Consider the following 20,420-nt stretch of genomic DNA (forward strand, 5'->3'; position numbering starts at 1 on the left):
ACGGAAGAGGCAGGACTTCGCCTCTCTATTATCTTGGGTCGGGGTTTTTTATAAATAAAGTTTTGAGACGGAAAATGAATAAATACGAGGCACTCAGCATTCTCTCTGTCTTGCAAACTGCAAAAAAGTAACAAACTTGAATAATAATGACACATACACATATATAGTAGAATTAGTGGTTATAACATAACAGTCTCAAGGCTGTACAAAGGGGCAACCCTCCTCAGTATGTCAGCAGTTCAATGTGTATGTTCATCTTTTTTTTTTTTTTTTTGTTGCGTGCGAATGTGTTTCACTTAACAATAAAGTCAGGAAGTTCCTCGAGGTTTAGACTCGTGTGTGTTGGTCGCTGATGAATCTCAGTCAGATTCGGTGATTTTTGATTGTGGCGGCTGATTTTTTTTTTTCCCCAAAATCTCTGCCGACAGGAAGTGACAACCAGGATGGAGTGCGTACAAATGAGGACAGAACAGTGATGTTAAAGGGATAGAAAATGCACTTTTTAAAACCCCACACAGCCTCATGCAATGGTTGTGTGTGTTCATAGTGGAATAAAGAAAAGAAGAATGACGGAGCCCTTTAAAATGGATCTACTCTTGCAGCATAGTTCTGTATGTAGCGCATAGTGCGAATAGAGACTGGTGGATGGGGGGGGGGAGGTGCCGACAGAGGGGGGGGGGGGCGGGTTAAAAGGCAAAAGGGGATCAGGATGGAGTGTGTGCTCTTGGTTAGCATGTTTCTCATGATAACCAGGAAACAAGGGTTGCTATATTCTTATAGAAGTGATGGAAAAATGGGCAAAACTGCCTGTGCCATCTCCAGTCCATAGCTGATGGACACCCATGCACGTGTGTCCCGATATACACCTCGCTAGTTTAAAGCTGCACTTACTTTCTTACTTTCTTTTTCTATGGTTTGCAAGCTCAAAGTAAGCATTTTTCTGAAAAGGAAACGGGCTTTCGTAGAAACTGAAACGGGCTTCAACGGAGGTGAAAAGACCAACAATAGAAAGGCTCTGCTGTGTGTCCGTCGCTCGGGCTGCAGGCTCCAGTCCGATAGGCAGAATGTCCGTCTCAGTACGTAATAATATAATATACCGTAGTTATCAATAAGTCTTAGTAGATCATACCTGTATAAGCTTAAATAAAGAAGTGAATGAAAAGAATGGCTACTCCAATATTGAGTAAAATGACCATAACCACCAGAATAGAGCTGGAGCCCTGAAAGACAGAGAGGAGAAGAAATTCAGTTAATGCACAAATTCTCTCAATAGAAACAGATTAAAGAAAAACTCAACTGAAGGCTGGAAAATAGAAAACAGACAAATGATGCATCTGAACTCTCATACTATGCACTACATACTCAATGTGTGTACTATGGTTCAACATACTATTGTGTGAATAAACAGCAGAAGGGATCTCTCCGGACGCACTGAACAGTAATTACCATGTCATTTCCTGAGAGACTACTTGCCGGTTGTAGACGTGTAACCATGGTGATCCGTGTCAACCTCATGTGACCAAACGATGATTTGTGAGAATCAAAGTCTGAATTAATTTAAAAACTATATTACCCCTAGCAAAGTGAAATCTTATACTTATACAGTTAAACTGGAGCGTTATTGTTGTTACAGAGCCGTCCGTCAACATCTGTTATGAACGTTGTCATCACTACCACATTGCATTGTGGGATATTTATGCCGCCGTAGTGTCCAGTGTTGCATACTGTAATATTTCACCAGAAATAGTATGCAATTTGTGTACTATTGGTTTCACACTAAGGTTTCAGACGTACTAAAATATCTCACATACTGTTTTAGCGTACATGTTAGGATGGAATTTCATACACAAACAAAAACTGCAGTTACAACTGATTAAAACCATATTAGAATAATTCAATTATAATTAACCGTTAGCCATTGAAGGGAAACTGTGGATCTGTACTAACAGACATGCTGTATGTAAGTGTGCTGACTCACTGAGTTTGATTTGAGGGTGAGATGCTCTCCGTCCTGCTCCAGAGTGATGGGCTGAGACTTGAGGGGTGGGGAGAGGGTGAGGTCCCTGTGCAGCGGCCACTCCTCCAGCTCTGCCCCCACATTCAGGTTGTCCAGCATCTGTACAGAGTCCATGGATCCCTCTCTGACCGGCCGAAGCCCTCGGGACCGCAGCCTGTTGTTTTTGGGGGCCGGGGACTCCGGGCCCAGCCCCCGAGGAGACGTCTGCGCGTCCGGACACTGAAGCCTCATGTCGACCGTATAGTCATTCATCCGCTCCTCGTCCTGCTCCGTGAGGCGCGAGTGGGCCGGGCTCCACCTAAGGGTGCTCTCAGCAGTCCAGCCCCCGGTGAGGCCGTCGAGCCTTTGGTCGATTACAGCATGCTCGTGAAGCTTGTGGTTGGACGGGTTGTGCTGCTTTGGATGGTGGTTGGAGTAGACATGCTCTCGAGGGTTGTAACTAGAAGAGACGTGGTCCTTTGCATTGTGATTGGAGGAGATATAATCTTGGGACTTGTGATTGGAAGAAGCATGCTCAGAAGTCTTGTGATTGGACATGTTATGTTCCAAGGCCTTGTGATTGGATAAAATGTGCACCTGCGGCTTGTAGTTGGAAGAGGCGTGCTCGCAGGCCTTGTGATTGGTGGAAGAATGATCCCATGTTTTGTGATTAGAGGACGAGTACTCCCTTGACTTGTGATTGGAAGAGGCTTGCTTGGAGGGCTTTTGGTTGGACAGGGAGTGCTCCCACGCTCGGTAGGAGGAGGCGTGCGACTTGTGATTGGACGAGGATTTCTCCCGCGGTTTGTGGTTGGACAGAGGGGCTTGCTCGTGGCCGTTAATTTGGCCCTCCTGCTCCTCCAGAAGGGAGGGCGTGGTGGAGCGGCTGCTGCCCCCGCGGTCTGGATACATGTCGTCAGTCCAATTGTTAGCCGCCCCGCCCCTCGGCAGATCCACGCCCCGCCCTTCCACCAGCACCTGGATCTCGGCCCCGCCGTGATCGTCCACGGCGCTCTGGCGCATGAAGCAAGCATTTCTGGGGCGATGGCCGTGCTTGGGCGGGCTGTGGGGGGGCGAGGCGGGCACGCTCAGAACGGGGCTGAGATCAGGTGTTATCACAGGCGGCGTGGTGTCCGGCGTGCACAGCTCCGGACTGTCTGTTCCCGTGGAGATCACCTCATGGTCTTTGTCCTTGGCGTCCTGGTGCTTGGGCCTCTGACATTCGAGCCCTACGAAAACAGTCGGAGAACAACACCAGTGAGGTGATTTGGCACCGATCCACCCCAAGTGTGTGTGTGTGTTGTGTGCGTGTTGTGTGTGTGTGTGTGTGTGTGTGTGTGTGTGTGTGTTCAGCAGCAGCAGCACGGGTAACAAAAGGAGAGAAAAGCTGCATTCAAACTGGATCTGGTGCTTTCAGTCACTGTTGGCTTAGAGAGGATTAACTAAGTGAATACACTTTGATTTAGTCTGAATTCTCAGCGGCTTTAAATCCTCTGTAGTTTATTATGAGATCAACATATGAACATAAACACTGAGCCGGCTGTAAATCCTCATATTCCGACATATGTTTTAATAAATCCAGGTACTTTTTATGTCAATTTTAAATGAGGACAATGAGTGCGAGTCCATCGTTTCCATAATTTTCTGCCTTTTTTTTATTTAGTCACGACTCATGACTAATTGTTACAACGCGGGTCTCTGGAGGGGAAATGAAGCGACATAAAAGTGGAGAGAAATTTGGCAATAAAACCGAATAAAAGAGAAGAAGAAGAAGCCAAAAGAAAAAATAATACTGTGTCGTTTGACAATCATATTTCAACACAAACATTATTGTGATAATATAAAGCAATAACCTCTGTAAAAGAAAGAGTTATACTGTATCATTTAGATTGTTTATTTTCACATATTTTAGCTGAACAGTAAAGTAAACGTGCTTTACCACTATAATGGTGGATAAAATTAAAGCTGCACTAATCAATATTTTTATATTAATGAATCAAATGTGGGAAATAATAAAAAAATCAGTTAATGCAGCTTTAAATTCAAACTTTATAGGTTAAAATCCACCACACTCATTATTATTATTATTATTATATTATTATTATTATTATTATTTTAGTATGATTAAACTGATGTTTTGCCATATCTGTTGATGATGAACAATAAGTTTTAAGTTTAGATTATTCATGGACTTGTTTGCTGTGTAAAACAGCAAATTGAGCACATTTTAATTTTAATTTAACTCAGCTATTTTTTAAATAACTTTAATTGGAAAATGGATTTACATTTAAGGGTTTAATGTAACCTACAAGTTACTCTACTGTTGAAGAGGTCAACGGGGGTAAAACTAACAATTATTTTCATTATCAAAAATGCCTGTTATGAAGGAGATGTATTCAGATTGTTTGTTTTATTCTGCCAACAGTTCAAACCCCAGAAGATATTCAGTTCACTGTCACATATGACAAATAAAAGCATCAAATTCTCACATTTGAAAAGCTGGAACCAGAAAATATTTGACCTTTTTGACTTGAAAAATTACTTCAACGATTAATTGATTATCAGAATAGTTGCAGATGAAGATCCTGTTGATCTTTTTTAGCTCTAGTTATTTGGACAAAACAATTTTATGATATTTTTATCAATGAAACAATTAATTGACAAACAAATGTAAATAATCATTAGTTGCAGCCCTACTTACTACTACTAACTCTAAACCTAAACTAAATCACTAAATTATTTTTCTGTTGGTCAACTAATTGATTAATTGACCAATCGTTACAGCGTTACGCTGATATTAAATTACCAGTATATTATCAGCAAATCCATATTTTAATATCCAGTAATTTCACACTAAATACACCAGCACTAGTGTTGGCTGTAGACTGTGTATATAAAGATGGACGACACATCTCCACTTCCTCCCAATGTACAGAAGTGAAGCCAAAATATCCCAGATACGGGAGCTGCCAGCTTGAGATTTTGAAGTCATTTGGAACCAGAGTCTGCGCGGTAGTGATCTGGTGGTGGAGCCGCGGTATTGAGGTCATCCGCCAAAACCAATAGTGAGCATGTGTGAATTAACACTGGACACACTTGTGCGTTGTGTCGTCCACTCACCGTTCCCGTAGATGTGGAAGGAGGGAGAGAGCTCTTTGGCAGCGATCCGGGCCAGTCGACACTCTTCCGTGGCCTTCTGCGCCACGCTTTCAGCTGCTTCCGCCTTCCCACGAGCGTGACTCATCCTGAACAGGACGGGAGGAAACAGTACAGTATAGACGTGTTATCGACGTTTATGAAGTTCTGCATCGTTTGAGCTCAATTAGGACATTATATTCTCTCTGCTTTACCTTCATAAAATCACATCTAAGAAATAGGGATGCACCGATACCGATACCAGTATCCAGTATCGGGTCCGATACTGTGCTCATGTACCTGTACTTGCTCACACCGTCCAGCTAGCTGTTAACGAGGGTCTTTTGGCACAGAGAAGTACTCGTATCGGTACTCGTTATCGGCGAGTACCCAAATGTAAGTACTTGTACTTGTAAGTGGTATCGGTGCATCCCTACGAAGAAATATGTTTTGAGATTTTTTCCGTCAATTGTAATATTCATAATGTGGTATTAGTGCTTTTACTTCAGTAAAGGATCTGAGTACTTCTTCTGCTGTTGAGACGTGAAGATGTTACCTTGACATGGCGATCTCTGCTTTCTGCTTGGAGATGTCTGCAGCCTTCTCCGCCGCCTCCACGGCCCGGTCTACCTTCTCCCTGATCTTACTGGCCCTCAGTGGGATCAGGTTCTTGCGTTTTCCGCTCACCAACGCGTTCTGCTTGTACTTCCCTTCCTCCTTGGTGCCGTCAGGGAAGGTAGTGCATCCGTATCCGTGCCTCTTGTTCCCTGACCATTCACCTTCATAATGCAGGCCGTCCGAGCGCCGGCTCGTACCCCAGCCGGCCCTCTGGTCGCTCCGCCACTCTCCAGCGTACATCTCAGTGACGGTGGCGTCCACGGGGGCACCCTGTTCGCTTTCGCTGGCGTTGGAGTGGATGTCGGACGCGGCAGAGCTGACGGTGCTCATACCGGCCTCGCTGCAGAAGGAGCTCTGCTTGCTGAGCTGACTGGCCAGCGAGCTTTTGGACTCGGAGCGCCGCAGCTTCAGGCCGCTCAGGATGGACTGCCGGAAACGGCCTTTCCTCTTCCTCTGGCGCTCGGCTTCGCTCGGGGCCGTCAGAGCGAACCCGCCCCGGCCCACAGGGCTCCCTGCCAGCCCGGCCACCACCCCGTCCGTGGGCGTGGTGGCAGTGCCGTCCTCCAGCACAGCCGTAGGGCCGTGGCTGTGCTCGGAGCGGAGGGAGTTTATGGATGTTCGAAGAGGGAAGATGATGATGGCCGCCATGCCGTACGGTACACTCTGCCGCACGCCATAGCCATGACGCATCCCGCCCAGCCACTGGCCTTGGTAGGTCCCTAAGAGACAAACAGAGACACAGTGACGGTCAGAGTTATGTCCTCAGACTGAAATATCTCAACAATTATTGGATGGATTGCCATGAAACTTTTTGCAGACATTCATGGTCCCCAGAAGACGAATCCTAACGAGTTTGGTGGTTCCCTGGTCTTTTCTCCAGCATTAACAACAAGTCAATCTGCTGTGTAAAATATCTCAACATCCACCAAATGGATCGTCACAAAACTCATACAGACAAAACTTTGTACCAACATTCATGGTTCTCAGAAGATGAATCCTAATGAGTTTGTTGGTTCCCTGACCTTTTCTCCAGCGCCAACATCACATCAACGGTTTTACTTGTTATGTAAAATGTCTCAAAATCCACCAAACTCAGAGGATGTGTCGTAATTTAGTGATCCTTTGACTTTTCCTACTTTTCCTGGACTACTATTGGATGGATTGCCATGAAATTTTGTACCAAATTCATGGTCCCAAGAGGATGAATCCTACTGACTTTGGGGATCCTTTGACTTTTCCTCTAGCTTCACTATGAGGTTGACATTTGTAGTATTGAGTGAAATATCTCAACAACTATTAATAGGATTGTCATGAAATTTGGTTCAGACATTCATGTTCCCCTCAGGATGAACTGTAATCACTTTGGTGATCCTCTGACTTTTCATCTAGCGCCATCATCAAAATATTAATTCATCCAATACTTTGGTTTATGACCAAATACCTGCAAAACATTCTCTAGTTTTGAATGGCTGAACCAAATTTCATGCAGTCTAGTTGTAGTTGTAGTAGCTTACTAAAAGCTAAAACTGTGAATTTCAGTCAACAGGATTCATCTTCTGGGGATTGTTTTTACAAAATCGTATGGCAATCCATCTGATAGTTGTTGAGATATTTCTGTCTGAACTAAGGTGGTCGATCAAAAAGTACTAAAAAGTACTAATCAACGTAAAAGCACCAACAATGTCTCCTGATGTGGACTGACAAAACTTGATACAGTTAATATATATATATAATCTCCCATAGTGTAAGGTAGATGTACTGTGAAAGGCAACAGATAGACCATTTCTGCATTCATCCCTCTTGTGTGTGTGAAGGTTTCTGTGGTTGTTACTCGACACCAGGAGTAAAATAATTCACTGCCAAACGAAGGCTTGTTGGCTCAACATTAAAGCTGTGAAAGAGAACCAAATAAACCCAGAATAACACCAGATAACTGGCATTTCCTAGACTGCAGGAAAGCACTTTCTAAAAACTGACCAAGAGCTAGGATTTATCCAGTGAATCTGATATCTTTATAAAAAATAGATATTTCAATATCAACTTAGTTTAACCCACAGAGTTTCCCACATCTCACATCCTCTCCCCCATCTTCCTCCTCTCCATCTACGCCAACAAAAAAATAAACGTCAATCGACACCCGGACCTCCTGGAAGGAGGAGAGCTCCCCAGAGAAACTTAAAAACAAAGCAGGTCTGCTTCAAGGAGAGGTCAACATCTTACATTCTCCAGCTCCTCTCCTCAAACCTCAGAGGGGCTCAGAACGAGAGGTGAAGCAGATCCACAGCTTCATATTTATGGGCAAGAAACTCAACAGCCTCCTGTTCACCCGTCAGTTTAATTTACAGGAGCGCTCGACAGCAGCAGCAGCAGCAGCTCCCGCTGACGAAGCTGAGAGAGCTTTCTGTCATGAAAGTTATTTTAACAGCTGTCTATACTTCCTTCATGCAACCTGGGCTAAGCCTCAGGAGATCCTGATACGACTGAACCAGAGTTAAAAAGTAATCGATCAAAACTAGGGCTCCGTCTAACGATTATTTTCTCAATGAATCGTCTCTAAAATGTCAGAAAATAGTGACTCACAGTCCAAAACTCAACAATATTCAGTTTACAAAGATATCAAACAGAGAAAAGCAGCAGATTCCCACATCTGAGGAGCTGAAACTACAGAAAGATTTGGTATTTTCGTTTGAAAAGTGAAATTTTGTATCTGTTCAAAATGTACCTTAAAGGGAGATTTGTCAAGTATTTAATACTCTTATCAACATGGGAGTGGGCAAATATGCTGCTTTATGCAAATGTATGTTTATATTTATCACTGGAAATCAATTAATAACACAAAACAATGACAGATATTGTCCAGAAACCCTCACAGGTACTGCATTTAGCATAAAACAATATGCTCAAATCATAACATGGCAAACTGCAGCCCAACAGGCAACAACAGCTGTCAGTGTGTCAGTGTGCTAACTTGACTATGACTTGCCCCAAACTGCATGTGATTATCATAAAGTGAGCATGTCTGTAAAGGGGAGACTCGTGGGTACCCATAGAACCCATTTACATTCACTGATCTGGAGGTCAGAGGTCAAGGGACCCTTCTGAAAATGGCCATGACAGTTTTTCCTCGCCAAAGTTTAGGGTAAGTTTGGAGCGTTATTTAACCTCCGAAACAATAAATAGGCTGTAAAACCAAAACAATGAGCTTAAAGATGCTAAAACCCTCCGTCGAGGGAAACTGCAGTTGGCTTATATTTCTCTGTGCGTTTGTCACTACGAGTGTTTTGTTTTATCATTTAAAAATTAGTCTGAAATATGACAGCGGTCCAGAAAACCGACATTATATGTTATAAGTTGACATAGAAGATATTAATGTTATACTGGTTTGAAAACAGATAATGACGCATTAACGCAAATTCATTTTAATGCCACTAATTTCTTTAACGCATTAACGCAAACAATCTTTTGGAGGTTGCTAGACTGAAGATACTGGTATAATATGAAACTAGAAAACATAATGAATCCATCGGTACCAACCATGTCATACTAGCTCATCGGGAAGGAAGTTAAATAACGCTCCAATCTTACGCTAAATTTTGGCGAGGAAAAACTGTCATGGCCATTTTCAAAGGGGTCCCTTGACCTCTGACCTCCAGATATATGAATGTAAATGGGTTCTATGGGTCCAGTCTCCCCTTTACAGACATGCCCACTTTATGATAATCACATGCAGTTTGGGGCAAGTCATAGTCAAGTCAGCACACTGACACACTGACAGCTGTTGTTGCCTGTTGGGCTGCAGTTTGCCATGTTATGATTGGAGCATATTGTTTTATGCTAAATGCAGTACCTGTGAGGGTTTCTGGACAATATCTGTCATTGATTTGTGTTGTTAATTGATTTCCAATAATAAATATATACATACATTTGGATAAAGCAGCATATTTGTCCACTCCCATGTTGATAAGAGTATTAAATACTATGGACAATCATGTGATTAATTGTGATTAAATATTTTGATTGATTGGCAGCCCTAAAACATTTGCTTGCATTATGGCAGCAGCCCAGAAAACAGACATTATTTGCTATAAATTAAATTAATATCAGAATAAGCAAATATCTATCTGTTAGAAAGAATCCTCACTCGACTTCATTTCAAATTAAACTCAAACTGATTGATTGTGACGAAGCCTCTCTACTATACAGTAGTTCCTCAGTGATAGATATTTCATGCGCTTCGCCGCACCGAGGTCACGGTGAGAGGCGTCTCCTGCTGATTTGTAATGATGCTGCACATGTGGTTAAATGTCAGTGACATTACTTGATGTTTACGGTCGTTGTGTTCTGTGGGAGGGAACTCACTCACAGCTTCGTAATGGCATAATTACAGCTCTGAACGCGGTGATTACTTTCTAGGAAATGACAGAAGTTTGGGTGTTTCCTCCATCACGCTGCTAAATGACCGACACAACAGTGTTATTGTTTGTTTCATAGCGAGCTGTTCTTCACGCAAGATGCAGACGAGCGTCTTACAACTCAGAATAGTTTAGAAGAAGAAAACGATCCAGTAGGGGAGGAGGTGCAGTGAGAAGAAAACAATAATTAAGAGTCAAATCTTTGGAAAAACTTTGGTTTCTGTTTGATAAGTTTATCAGCAGTAGCTTTCTAAATAAGCATTTTGGTTGACATCATGTCTTGCATCATTTCCTGTTAGTTCAGAGTAGTAAAGTGAGTTCTTATCCCTGAAAACGGAGTACTTTTACTATCAGATACTGTGTTGTATTAATACGTAATGTGGAGTTGGAGCTGTCCATGGTGCTGAAATAAAACCCTCATAGAAACATGGAGGTTTTACTTTTTTCCATGCTGTTCTCTGTATTTTCGCAAAATCTAGAACACGAGTCACTCACTGTGTCCCAATTCAATAAATATGAATAATAAACAGTGTGTACTGTAGTACTGTAATTATATAGGATGCTGTTACTTGAGCTTGTGAAGTAAAAGTCCTGGGTTTCAAATTTTACTTAAGTAAAAGTACAAAAGTATTAGCATCAAATTATACTTGAAGTACCAAAAGTAAAGGTACTAAATATGCAGAAGGGTCCATTTCAGAATAATGAATAAGAATAATAATCTCTATTGGATTATAATTATTGATGCATTCATATCATTATTATGTAATCTTCCACTTTATATTATTGGACCCCCACTGGGTTAATCCATCCATGCTGAGTGAACACACTATACACACTATACACACTACACACAGAACTACACACAATTAGTATGTAGACAGGAACTAGGTCACATACTGTAGCTGTGTCCGGTACTCAATACTATACATTGATTGTAGTATGTAGTGTTACCTTTAAATTAAGTAAAGTCAAAACAGTCAGTGTGCAGAATAAATAACAACGCTTGTTTTTTGAGTATGCTGTCGTTGGAAACTAAGTTGATGATTAAACATTATTATTATCTTTGTGAAGTTTTATTGATTTCCTTAAATCTAGTTTTATTGATGTCTGCCAGCAGATGTTTGAAAAACTACTCAGATCTTTTACTTTCAAAATTTTAAGCAAGTACAAAAGTATTAGCGTCAATATATACTTAAAGTACCAAAAGTAAAAGTACTAATTTTGCAGCATTCAGAATCATAATTATTGATGCATTAATGTGTTCATCACTTAGATGTTGCAGCTGGTAAAGATGGTAATTTCAATTACTTTATATACTGCTGAGTAGCTTAATCTATAATAATACGTCATAATTTAATAAGCAATTATATTTTGTATAAATACTCTAACTCTGCAAAGTAACTAAAGTTATATCGGATAAATGTAGTGGAGTAAAAAGTAAAAAGTAGAATATTTCCCTCTGAGATGTAGTGGAGCAGAAGAATAAAGTAGTTTAAAATGGAAATACTCAACTACAAGTACCTCAAAATTGTACCTGAGTACATTACTTGAGTAAATGTACTTAGTTACTTTCTATTGCATCACTTCTTGATGTTCCCTGTCATATGAGTATATAAACTGTATATAATTAGTCTGGAATTGGGGCACACGCTGTTTACAAATGAATCCTGTGGATACTCATGAACCAAACTGAAGCCTCAAATTATTCATTTTTTTCCAGGTAATTCTCTGTATTTTTTTTTACTAAATATGTATTTTCTCTTATTTCCTTTGAGTATCATGTTATTTACTGGCATTTATTTCCCTTTTAAAGCTTTTTAAGGCTCCTAAACACTGAACTGATGAACTAAAAGCATGATTCAGTCTTGATCCGGAGCTGTCCGTGGTGCTGAAACCAAACCCGGACTCAAGAGTCTGCAGGTGCACGAGGCTGCATGTGGCCTTTGATATGGTTTTATTATTATTTTTTAATAAGCGCCTGCCGTGTTGACAGACCTGTCAGTGAGTGAGTGGAAAACAGCGTCCTGCACATTTATTAGGTTGTGGAAAATGTGTCAGCTCGTGCGTGCTATATTCATCTGTCGGCGGTCTTCCACGTGAGCGGAAGAGAGGAGCAGAGCTGTCGCGTGACGCAGTCTTTTTTTATGTTTCCTCTCCTCATCATCTTTGTTTCATATCTTACAGTCTCGTGTTAAAACAGCAGGTATGAGGATGTAAGCCTCGGTGCTCACGCTGGGAGCCTCCACCTCCCGGTAAACAACCTCCACCTTCAATGCAGCACCGACACACACACACACAGTCACACACACACACGCCGTGTTTTCATTCTACCTGCATCACTTATTGACCTGGCTTCCATCATCCGGGTCCCGCCGCCGCCTTGCTCGGGAGGCGGGCGGTGCGGGGCCGGGCAGCATCGGTTTATCAAACGGCCTAGATTTACAAATGAGACTGACGGAGGCAGAGAGCCAATCAGAGAGGAGCGGAGGAGCCGCGAGCTGGTCTCTAGTGACACGCTGACCTGCTGTCTCCGCGTTACCATGGCGACAGAGGGTGTGATGCAGAGGGGAGAGGGGCGAAGGTGTGTTTTTATAAATCTGCGTCTCTAAACACAAGAAGTGATGAGATTTGGTTTAATTTCTAGTATTAGAAACAAGCGTCCTCTTTCAACATCCACAGTTTTATAATAATCTAATAATAATAAAGAACGGTCAGTCGGCCCCAGACCTCCTCATGTCTTCATATGGACATGGATGGATGGATGGATTATCAGGCAATGGGCCCCTGGACACCGACATGTCAAGGCCCCCAACCCCTCCTACACTGGAGCAAGACACCCAGACTGCAAGAGACGCTGCTGCGTTGTTACTCATTAATCATCTTGAGTCTCTTTGTAGTCGTTTTGTGTTTCTTTGTGGTCATCTTGCGTCTCCGTTTTGTTGTTTTGTGTCTCTTGTTGCCAATTTGTGTGTCTTTGTAGTAATTTTGTTTCTTTGCAGTCATCTTGTGTCTCCTTGTCATTATTTTACGTCTCTTTGTGGTCATTTTGTGTCTCCTTGTAGTCGTTTGTATGTATTTGTAATCATCTTGTGTCTCTTTGTAGTCATCTTGCATCTTCTTGTAGTTATTTTACGTCTCTTTGCAGTCCTTTTGTGTCTCCTTGTAGTCGTTTGTATGTCTTTGAAGTCACTTTTTGTCTCTTTGTAGTCATCTTCTGTCTCTTTGTAGTAATTTTGTGTCTCCTCGAAGTTATTTGTATATCTTTGAAGTCACTTTTTGTCTCTTTGTAGTCATTTTGCGTCTCTTTGTAGTCATCTTCTGTCTCTTTGTAGTCATTTTGTGTCTTTGTGGTCATTTTGCATCTCTTTGTAGTCATTTTGCATCTCCTTCTAGTAATTTTGCATCTCCTTGTAGTCATTTTGCGTCTCTTTGAAGTCATTTTGTGCCTCTTTGTGGTCGTTTTGTGTCCCTTTCAATTACATTCTGCAGGTGGAGTCGAACTCTCAGGTGCTTTTGGTTGGAAAATCTGCAGCTGATCTTTATATACTTGATATAATACTGAATATTTAGTTCATGCTGGAGATGAAGCTTCCTGAAGCTTCCTTCCTGCTACAGCAGATCCACACTGTCACCCTTCTGCACAGATATTATACTAAATATTATACAAAATATGGGCCCCCTAAACCCTGAGGCCCCTGGGCCCGGGCCCGGTAGGCCTGCTCAGTAATCCAGCATGTGGATGTGACCTACATGTTATTTATGTAGCCTACATCGGAGATGTGTTACAGTGGATTTTAGCAGCAGGCTAAGCTAGCATGTCGCTCCACTTGCAGCCCTGAAAATCAGTTTGTGGAACGAGAGTAGAGATGTTTTATTCAGAGAAGTCCAGCGGGACTAAATCTGATCTCTGATCTGGTGTCTGTGAGGAGATGAAGGGGAGGGCAAAGTGGTTCTGACATGTGAGCTTCCCTTTGAAGAAAATGAGTTTCAGCCGCCTTACCTCCATCAGAGTAGGTTTCAGTGCCGTATCCGTCCTGCAGCCCGTTGCTCCACGTCCCCTCGTACCGGGCGCCGCTCGCCGTGCTCTCCAGCTGCCCGTAGCGACCTTTGAACCCCTGCGTCCACTCCCCTCTGTACTCCCAGCGGCCCTTGCTCTCCACCCCGATGCCATGCCGCTTGCCCTGCGCCCAGGTGCCCTGGTAGCTGTTCCCGCTGGGCCACGTGTACACGCCCAGGACCTCGAAGCCGTGGCTCCAGGCGCCCGCATACTCGCCCTGACCCTGGGGCCCCGTGCAGACCCCTCGTCCATGGGCCTTACCCTGCTCCCACCCCCCGCAGTACGACCCCCCGTCATCAAAGTCAAACCTGCCTCCAGTGGACATGCATGAAACAGGTTTAGGCAAATCCTTAGAATGTCAAGAAACAGAAAAAACACGGGCCTGGTTTCACTCAGGAGGAGCAAAGAGGGAGGAGGCCTCGTTTGAATCTGGTAGCATGGAGGTGCAGGGCCTCGACCGTCCCTCTCCTGTTAGTTTAGGATGCAAAACACCAGCTCCTGGTTATAAAAGCGGCAGGACGTGGCCCGAAGAGCATCGCCTTACGATGGAGAAGCAGTCTAAGCCTCAGCGACGGGTCTGGAGTGACAAACGCAGCTGCTGTGCATGCTGCTTCCCATGGGCATGCAGGCTCAGAGTGCTTCTCATCCTCCTCCTCCTCCACTTCCTCCTCCACCTTCCTGCTCCACGCAGCCTCGCAGCCGGGGAGCTCGCCGGCCCGTCGCCTCAGCCGGTGCAGCGGGGCGCTCCAGACAAGCGAGGCCTAGGCTTTTCCAGCAGTCCCAGAGGCCCACAGAGCGGCGGCGGCGGCGGTGGTTGCTGGCGGCAGCAGTGACCGAGCTCAGCTCAATCAGACATTACAGCATCCACACATCCCTGCCGCACCGGCACACAGAGAGGGGAGACAGGAGATGGGGATGCTGATGCTGCTGCTCTGGTACGCCATTAAAAAATGAGAGAAGTTGGAGCTCTGTATAGCATGGCCTGGAAACAAGGCTCAGAGACACACATCCACACAGCCTCAGCCTCGCACACACACCTCGACAGACATAACGGAGAGTGAATATCTCCTCTGCCTCCTCTGCTGTGATGTAAAGATGAGCCTCTCCTGGAGATGAGGATGTGAAGAAGAAGAGATGAATTATTCCTCTCCTTTTCTCTTTGTCCTCTCCGTTTCAGCGCTCGCCTAAAAATCTGGATTGTTGTTGTATCCCAATTCCACCAAGTCATCTGTCCTCTCTTGTTTTTCGGCCTCTCTCTCTCCCTCTCTCTCTCTAAAATCTGCTCATTACAGGACTGTTCCACCCCAGCCAATACCCCTCCCCCACATACACTCACACACACTGAACACACACTCCTTCTCTGGGCTCTTAAAGAGATAGAGACGGAGGGATGATGCGAATAGCTGCATGCATGGAGCTCGCTGCTCTTTCCCTTTGGGGATACAGCCTGCTTCTCCTAATTATCCAGCCTCATTTCAGTCTCTCCTCCTCCTCCCAGACAGAAATCTGGTCAGTCAGCAATCTGTTTTCCTGATAACTGGACGTTTGTAAGCTCATTGATCCCATGCCACTCTCTCCCAAAGCTAATTGTTAGTCTTTTTCCCTGTAAGCAAGCCAATGGACTGGATCTGTCACTTTACTTTATTAGACCCAGACTGACCTTTAAACATACAAATACATTTCTACCGTCTGTCTGTCTGCCGGTGTAGTAAATACAGGAGCTTCACCACAACCTGACACCCAACACAGTCGTCTTTACTGTCACAGCGGTCACATGGTAAATATTTTTCTAATCAATAAGTGGAGCATGAGGTATTGGAAATCTATCTGTCATTGAACACACCATCTGCTGGATCGTATGGTGACCAGAAAATGGTGTCAAAGACCGACGGACACCGGCTGTGTCAGTGTAAACTGGTTAAACTGGTAAAATAGTCTTTTTTTTTTTTTTACATCTGCTGTTTCTTTATTTTTTTATAATGCAGAAGAGTACAAACATTTTCTCAATGATTGTCACAGTCCAACCTCTTTTAAATAGGTGATTAAAGTCAGGTGTCACACTTTTTACGAGGAAACATTCACAAAATAAATAATACCTTACTTAATAACGTTAAATAATAGAATAAATAACATAAATTAAAAAAATATATATTTAAATCATTATTTAAAAGATACTAAAATTAAAATGCATTTATTTTATTTGTTTTAAATAATTGTATTTATTAATATTTCTGTATTATTTTTTACTTTATTATTTATTCATTTAATTCTTTACTCTTTTTATTATTATATTATTATTTTTTATTTTAGTTTTTGCAATGTATATACATACACGTACTATATATATATATATATATATATTATATATATAGAGAGAAAAAGTAGATAAATATAAAAACAAACAAAAACTTACATACATTAAATACAAGAATAAATATCATAAAATAAAAAACAATTATTTAAATTATATATATATTTTTTAATTTTCAAATGTATTTATTTATTTGTTTTAAATTATTTTATTTTTTAATATTTCTATATTATGTTTTACTTTATCATTTATTTAATTCTTTACTATTTTTATTTTTTATTTTATTTATTTATTATGTAATAAACAAAGAAAAATAGATACAAAAATAATAATAAATAATAATACCTTAAAATTACTTAACTTTAAATACAAGAATAAATATCATAACATTAAAAAAACAATTTAAATTATTTAAAAATCACTTAAATGAAATTAAAATGTTTTCATTTTATTTGTTTTAAGTCATTATGTTTTTTCATATTTCTATATTATATTATTTTATTATTTATTAATTTAATTCTTTACTCTTTTATTTTATTTATAATGTTTTTATTTTTTTTAAAGATTTGTTGTTTTTGTTCATTTATTGTCAGATTGTTATTAATAAATGTGTGTTCAATGTGTGATCCATGAAGTTTTATCTGAATCTATAATAATAATAATTGATTAGTGGATTTATATTTTGTATTAATCATCTAAATCTGTAAGGTAACTAAAGCTGTCAATAATAAATGCAGAGGAGTAAAAAGTAAAATATTTACCTCTGAGATGTAGTGGAGTAGAAGTATAAAGTAGCATAAAAAGGAAATACTCAAGTAAAGTATAAGGACCTCAAAATTGTACGTAAGTGCAGTATTTGAGTAAATGTACTTAGTTACATTTGAGCACTTCTCCCACCTCTCACATGTGAATCATCACAGTTGTGTCAATTGCACCTTGAAGTGAATCAGAGAGTTCATGTGATAACAGTGAAAGCTGTGGAGCAGATTAATGAGCTGCTGTCTGCACGACATCCGTCACCACCTTTGTTCCTCCTCACTGACTTCTCTTTTACTGAAAGGAGTATGAAGCTTAAACACTCACACTCAACGTTAGATTTCACCTGAGATGAAACCTGAAATGTGCTGTCATTTACACAGTGGTGGAGGAAGTATTCAGATATGTTACTTAAGTAAAAGTACGAATACATAAATGTAAAAATACCAGTAAAGCACAATGTGTGCATTCAAAATACAGAAAGTACAAAAAGTAAGTACAGAAGTAGACCTATTAGCTGTAAAATCTACTTTAGGTATCAAAGTGAAAGTACTCGCTTTGCAGTAAAAGGTCTCCTGATGTGACTGATATATTATTATTATATGTGACATTATTAGATAGTTAATAGTGATGCATCAATGTTAGAGCAGCATGTTACTGTTGTAGCTGCTCCAGGTGGAGATACTTTAAATCTGAGGGGGTCCTGAGATGATTAATGGGAGAGAAGAAGAAGAAATTAAGTTCTGATATACACATTTGTTTTCAGTTTTCTTTGGGGTTTTCTTTCATTTTTTTTAATCTTTTTGTGAAACATTGGATAATTTGACCTCTACAACAACTAAAAACAGTGAATAATATGAAACCATGTGAGAAATTTAGAGGGGAAACGTCTCATAAACATCTGAAACATGATAAGGAGCCACAAAAGCAAAAGGCTTGGAACCACTAATTGAATCTTTAACAATGCATTGTATTTTATAGGCGTCTTTTAATTTAAAATCTTAATCTGAAAAGTAACTACAGCTGTCAATCAGAAATGGAGCATTCAACCAATTAATGGAGTTAATGTTAGCTTAGTTCGCTAGCTAGCTACAACTGATCAAATCTGCCAGTGACAGTTTGTCATTTAATTTCATTTGTGTCACAGTGTGTTTCCCTGTCGATATATGTGTTTAACCTGAACCCGACCTCATTCCTAACCCCGACCAGTTATCTCTGCTACGCCCAACCATCACCTAACCACAACCATGCTACAGGAAACACACTCTAACCGGAGGGAAACACTGTTGTAAGAGGGAACAAACGTCAATGACACAAGAGCAGCAAACTCAACGGTCACTGTCTAGAAATGAAGCGCGTGCTTTTGATGACCTCTCAAAGTAAATCTGTAAATTCATTGATGAATAATAAGACTTTTTGTTCCACGAAACACAAACAAACCTGAATTATTTAAAAAATGATGACTGTTTCCTGAGCAGCTGGTGATCCATCTGTTCTCAGCCACTAAGACAAGATGTGCAGCTGTGATGCTGCATTTTGTGTCAGCGTTTACAGAAAGAAGTCCAACTGCAGAAACTTTGATTCCAGCATCTTGTTTTATGTAATGCAAAGATGTGACTTTATGCAAAGTTATATATAAAAGTAGGACAAAGATTATAAAAGAAATCTTCCTTAATGCGTTTCTGACAGCTAAAAAACCAAGATGACAACAGACAAAAACTAAGATGACGAGGGCCAAATGGCAAGATGGTGATGGCCGAAAAACCAAGATGGTGACACCAAAATAACCAAGATGGCGATGGCCGAAAAACCAAGATGGTGACGCCAAAATAACCAAGATGGCGATGGCCAAAAACCAAGATGGCGATGGCAAAATAACCATGATGGCGACGGCCAAAAACCAAGATCTTCTTCAATTTTTTCATTAAACTAAAACAACCTCAACAGTAAAAACATTATATTTTGGGGTCAGATCCTCAGAAACAAAGAGCTTCTTCTTACAGCAGCCAATTTGAAGCTTTAAACATACTGGAAGAAATCCATCACAGGAGCTCATTAAAGATGAGACGATGACCAGAAGGTCTGTCATGGTATTGACTTTCAACACATCAATGTCTTCTTCGTGGGCCTGAGATGCTCCTTTTAATAATATATACTTTAGAGCTGAAACTGTTAGTCAATAAATCGATTAGTCGAGCGACAGAAAATAAATCTTATTGAATCTACAGCTTTAAAATGTGAATAAAGCGCAGGTGGACCTAACCACACCTCCAGAACCCGATCATTCAGAGCTTTAAATAACTACAGTAGGGGAGAGTGGGGTTGAAGATGAGCCACCCCTTGTTTCTAGGCAACCATAGACAAAATTGGCCATGTGATTTTACTGACCCTGTGATGGAGAGGTCCATATGACGAGTGGTAAACACGTTTAGGTTCATAAAACATTATTTTTGCCGTTCAAAGTGGGTTTTTTTTATTTTCCAGAAGTCGTGATTCTTGTGTCTGAACAATTACAGACAAGTTTGAAAAAAATGTCACACGAATTTGTGCTTTAAGAAGTTATATGAGGCTGAACTGTTAGCATGACGTTAGCTCTAAACTGCTGGATGATACCAGTTTGTTAAAATGGCGGGGGTGGGGTAATTTGAGCCGTTTATAATTATTTTATTGTACGGCTTTGTTGAATACTCGATTCTGATTGGTCAATCACGGCGATCTACAGTCTGTTATTTCTTGATAGCAAATCGTTGCTATGTATAACAGGCCGTTGCTATGTACATTTATAACAGACCGTTGCTATGAGCGCAGTTCTGATGTCGGACTCTGGACACTCTCTGTACATTATCCCTTAAATGTAGTTTTAAAGCTAGAGTGTAGATACTGGCGTCATATGAAACTAAAAAAACTAAAGAATCCATTGGTACCAACCATGTCATACTAGCTTGTCATGAAGGAGGTTAAATAACGCTCCAAACTTAACGCTATATATTGACGAGGAAAAACTGGCATGTCCATGTTCAAAGGGGTCCCTTGACCTCTGTCCTCCAGATCAGTGAATGTAAATGGGTTCTATGGGTACCCACGAGTCTCCCCTTTACAGACATGCCCACTTTATGATAATCACATGCAGTTTGG

At 41.2% G+C, this 20,420-nt stretch overlaps 1 protein-coding gene across 1 annotated transcript; it reads right to left on the minus strand.

Moving 5' to 3' along the window:
* Positions 1-197: 197 nt before the first annotated feature.
* On the minus strand, positions 198-16,323 carry si:ch211-146m13.3 (junctophilin-3). The gene is made up of 5 exons (XM_037756773.1): positions 14,162-16,323; positions 5,688-6,468; positions 5,117-5,241; positions 1,979-3,225; positions 198-1,220 (listed from the first exon to the last, which is right to left on the minus strand). Exons 1-5 carry the CDS (start codon positions 14,541-14,543, stop codon positions 1,140-1,142), a joined length of 2,616 nt encoding a protein of 871 aa, XP_037612701.1. The 5' UTR covers positions 14,544-16,323; the 3' UTR covers positions 198-1,139.
* Between the last annotated feature and the right edge of the window lie 4,097 nt (positions 16,324-20,420).

The sequence above is a fragment of the Sebastes umbrosus genome, chromosome 2, assembly GCF_015220745.1.
Source record: "Sebastes umbrosus isolate fSebUmb1 chromosome 2, fSebUmb1.pri, whole genome shotgun sequence".
Lineage (NCBI taxonomy): Eukaryota > Metazoa > Chordata > Actinopteri > Perciformes > Sebastidae > Sebastes > Sebastes umbrosus.

Excerpts from the sequence above, each read along its gene's own strand:
- si:ch211-146m13.3 (XM_037756773.1), bottom strand. The coding sequence starts at position 14,543 with ATGTCCACTGGAGGCAGGTTTGACTTTGATGACGGGGGGTCGTACTGC. Across the intron at positions 6,469-14,161 it reads TGAAACCTACTCTGATGGAG|GGACCTACCAAGGCCAGTGG; the intron begins GTAAGGCGGCTG and ends TTTGTCTCTTAG. Across the intron at positions 5,242-5,687 it reads GCAGAGATCGCCATGTCAAG|GATGAGTCACGCTCGTGGGA; the intron begins GTAACATCTTCA and ends CGTCCTGTTCAG.